Source organism: Vipera berus, assembly GCF_964194415.1.
Source record: "Vipera berus genome assembly, chromosome: 1".
Lineage (NCBI taxonomy): Eukaryota > Metazoa > Chordata > Lepidosauria > Squamata > Viperidae > Vipera > Vipera berus.
Genome location: NC_138202.1, coordinates 196,564,856 through 196,569,211, shown reverse-complemented (window position 1 = coordinate 196,569,211; position 4,356 = coordinate 196,564,856). Strand labels below are relative to the sequence as shown.

General features: G+C 45.2%; 1 protein-coding gene across 1 annotated transcript; it reads left to right on the top strand.

Annotated features, from left to right (window-relative positions):
• Window positions 1–635: 635 nt before the first annotated feature.
• MLNR (motilin receptor) lies at window positions 636–3,971 on the top strand (the record flags this gene model as incomplete). The annotated part of the gene is made up of 2 exons (XM_081343106.1): window positions 636–1,446; window positions 3,688–3,971. The coding sequence occupies 2 exons, from the start codon at window positions 636–638 to the stop codon at window positions 3,969–3,971; spliced, it is 1,095 nt and encodes a 364-aa protein (XP_081199232.1).
• Window positions 3,972–4,356: the final 385 nt, after the last annotated feature.

The window sequence follows — 4,356 nt, the reverse complement described above, 5'->3', positions numbered from 1 at the left end:
GTCTTCAAGCAAAAACAAAGTCCAGTTGCCTCTTGAAAAAGCATCTTTGGGACAGCCATGACCTGGATGACTGAGAATCTGCATAGACATACCAGTGAGTTGGGAACAAGGACAGAAGTCAAAGGCATAAATCTGATCTGTTTTATGGATCAAAAAAACTCTTCTTTAGGTACTCCTATTTTGGGGGGGGGGTGTCTTTTCTCTTTCACATCTCAGCAGCTATTTTGTACTTTTGGTTGAGAACGGGAATCATTATTTGCTTCTCAACAGCTGCTTCTGTTGCTGATATGAAAGAATGAGGCTCAATTTGGAGCAAATAAAAAACATTGATTTCTTATTTGCTGTCCGTTTGGGAGGAGTTATCTTTTAGTAACCATGGGTATCCATCAGACTGGGATTGGAACATTGGCATTTCATTTCACTGCACAGGCAAAGGGGCAGCAACTCCAGGGTTTTTGCTGAAAGCTGCGGTACAAAGTGAGACCAAGAGAGGAAAGAAGGAAAGGACAGGACAGAAAAAGCTGCAGGAGCACACATCAAGCAAGACCAAGGACAGCAGGAACCTATTTCTGATGCCTTAGAAGGGAATTCACATCTTGTGTCAAGAGGTGCTCCAAATGTTCTGTAATAGCAGCATGGGGACCAGTTGCAGTGCTGCCTGCAACACGGGTTTGACCAACAGCAGCAGTCTAGCTGCGTGCCAAGAACAGGATACTGAAATCTGGGCCCTTCCACCCTGCAACAAGCACCTCTGCCCACTGCTGCCCATATGCATTCTCATCCCAGTGACAGCTGTTTGCTTGGTCTTGCTGGTGCTGGGTGTAGGGGGCAATGTCTTGACCATGATTGTGACAAGCTGCTCTCAAGAGCTACACAACACTACCAGTCTATATCTGGGCAGTTTGGCTGTCTCTGACCTGTTGATGCTCCTCCTGGGTCTACCCTTGGATCTGTACCGTTTGTGGCGCTCCCAGCCATGGGTGCTGGGAACAGTTCTGTGTCGTCTGTGGCACTGGTCAACTGAAGCATGTGCCTACTGTTCCATCCTGCATCTGACAGCCCTGACAGCTGAGCGCTATCTGGCCATTTGCTTCCCACTGCGGGCTAAAGTCCTGGTGACCCAACAGCGGGTAAAAGCCCTACTGGTAGTGCTCTGGGCTGTGTCACTGCTCTCTGCTGCACCTTACCTGTTCCTTGTGGGAGTCCAACAGGCTGGCAACTTTTCCAGTGATGATGATTTCAGCCGTGAATGTGGCCCTACTTTGTATGCCCAACAGACAGGGCTGTTGGAGACTATGCTCTGGATCACCACCAGCTACTTCATTCTTCCCTTCTTCTGTCTCTACATTCTCCATGGCTTGATTGCTAGAGAGCTTCTGCGTGTTGGCAAAGCACATCTTGGTTTGGCTTCATACAGGAACCATCAGCAAACAGTGCGCATGTTGGGTAAGTAAGTGGAGGATATCTTAAAACGGGGGAGGAAACATTATCCTAGTGCTCCAATGTCTTGTCCATCCCTTATCTTTATCAAAGAAACTTCCCCAGCCCTATTATTCAAAATTAGGAAACCTTTGGATTCATAACAAATTTCTATTGTTAAGGACTCTGTAGCAGGTTGACAATCTAAAACCCTCCCAAATCTACTATACCACTTATCAGTTCCATCCAGAACTGATGGAAACCCAAAAATCCTTGTGTATAATAAACAACTATGGAGATGCTGTGTGGAGTCCAAAAATACTGAATGAAGATGATCTAGTTCCAAGAATTATCCAGGGTTATCCTACAGAATGTCTACTTAATCCTTCTGGCATCTAATGAATGTAAACAAGTAATCAGGGTTGCATAGCTTGGAGAGCTGCATGGGACTCCAGCCCCAGATATATATTTTTTTGGTAAATAAGGATCAACCCCTATCCTGAAGAAAATTTTGTTGCTCATACCCTCAAATGCAGACTTCTGTGGGGATGTAACACTTCCTCAGAATCTCTTGGGCATATTTCAGTTTTCAAAGTATGAGAGGTCCCAGAGCTAATTCTGTTGAATGAGAGAGAACTCATACCTTTGTCATTGTCTACATATATTGAAGCTGAGCATGGGGACCAAGCAAATATCCAGGTGATACTTCTAGTCTCATAAACTGCATCTTGGTCTACAGCATGTGGTGAAAATCATTCCCATTGTTCTTCAGTGCCATTCTTCTCTAGACAGTTCTAGATTCAGTCCCCTGGTCAGTCTCTGAGTTACATACACTTCATGATTATATTTCCATGTAATAGATTTTCCTGCTCCTTCTCTGTAGCCCTATCTGGAAATGTGATTTATGTCCAATTGTTTATATACCCAGTAGTCAGTACAAAGAGGGACGCGGTGGCTCAGTGGGTTAGGACGCTGAGCTTGTCGATCGGAAGGTCGGCAGTTTGGCGGGTCGAATCCCGAGTGCCGCGTAACAGAGTGAGCGCCTGTTACTCGTCCCAGCTTCTGCCAACCTAGCAGTTCGAAAGCACGTAAAAATGCAAGTAGAAAAATAGGGACCACTACGGTGGGAAGGTAACAGCGTTCCGTGCGCCTTTGGCGTCTAGTCATGCCGGCCACATGACCACGGAGACGTCCTCGGACAAGCGCTGGCTCTTCGGCTTTGAAACGGAGATGAGCACCGGCCCCTAGAGTCGGAAACGACTAGCACGCATGTGCGGGGGAACCTTTACCTTTACCTTTACCTAGTCAGTACAAAGTAGCCAGCAACTTTAAGTCCTTTACTCTGGAAGCATACAAGAATTAATCTCCCCCGCCCCCCAGACACAGCATATAATCCCTGGCATCTTAAGATAAACAATGACCCCACTCATGCAGAAAAAGCACATCAAGAGTTGAACTGATCTAACCTGATTCAAATACTTGGGGACACAGCCAGGTTTTCAATGCCTTACAAAAGGCTAACAGGGTTGGGGCTATCCAAATTTTCCATGGGATTCTGTTACGCAGGGCAGACATTGCTACTGAGAGCATATTCTCTCTGCTGGATCTGGTGGCTGAGCAGAAATAACTAGTTCTCTCTCTCTCTCTCTCTCTCTCTCTCTCTCTCTCTCTCTCTCTCTCTCTCTCTCTCTCTCCTCTCACACACACACACACACACACACACAAACACACACACACACACACACACACACACACACACACCCCTTAACTGCCATTCTTTGTCTGGATAGTAAAGAGTGTGGTATATTATCCCAAATTGGTTTCCTAGACTTAGCCTGGTGAGAGGTATAGAGTCTTTTATTTTACATACAGTATTGGAAGACCTCTAGAAATCAATGGCATGTTTACCTTATTCCACTCTTTGACTGTTTGTTGTTATCACCCGAGATCAGGAGGGGCAATGTTAGAAAGAACAGGGAGCCATGGGGAGCGTGTGGATTTAAGGGTTCCAGATTTTATTCTCAATGTGGGTATAATGATACGCTCATATATTTTCATCACATGGGTGTAATGAGAAATGCCAAAATCTGCATGTGGCGCATGCATTTTCTAAATGTTCTTCAAGGGGACCTCTATGTTCCGTACATTACAGTGATCCAAATAGTGATCCCAAAGCAAGCCTACTTGGTCCAATAATGGGCACAACTCGTAACTGCACCAGGTCAGCAACCCATCTTATTTCCTTCTTTTCTTTTTTTCCACTTGCAGTTATCCTGGTTCTGGCATTCCTCATTTGCTGGCTGCCCTTCCATGTTGGCCGGATCATGTACATCAACCCAAAGAACACCAGGATGATGCTTTTCTCTCAGTATTTTAATGTTTTTGCGTTGCAGCTCTTCTACTTGAGTGCTACAATCAACCCAATCCTTTACAATCTTGTCTCAAACAAATACAGGGCAGCATTGTACAAGTTGCTGCTAACCAAAAAGCGACCAGAACGGGCTTCAACTATTACTAGAGAGACAGCTGGCTACCTAGAGATTACTGGATAATTTAAAAATGAAATGATTCCCAGGACCCTTTCTCCCATTGCTTTCACTGATTGCTTTTTGGCAGATGTGTGAAATGAAGGGCAGATCATAGTTAATGTTTCCAGGCATAGCTCTTTGTAAGACTGGGCTGGTGCTGGTGAAACCCAATTTATCGCTAGGGCTATTTGGACAAGCAGAGAAAGATGCTCTCTCCTTCCTGTGTATAGTATAATTACCACCTGGTCTTTCCAGCAAACTAATGCTTGTAAACCAGTAATAGAAGCCACAAACTGATTTTGATTGGCAGGCAAGGACTTTCCTACAGTTTGCCAGCTCTGCAAAAATGGGTTAGGGTTAGGCAGTTCGAGTTTGGCCACTGGTGAAGAAGGCAGGCTTGACCATTTAA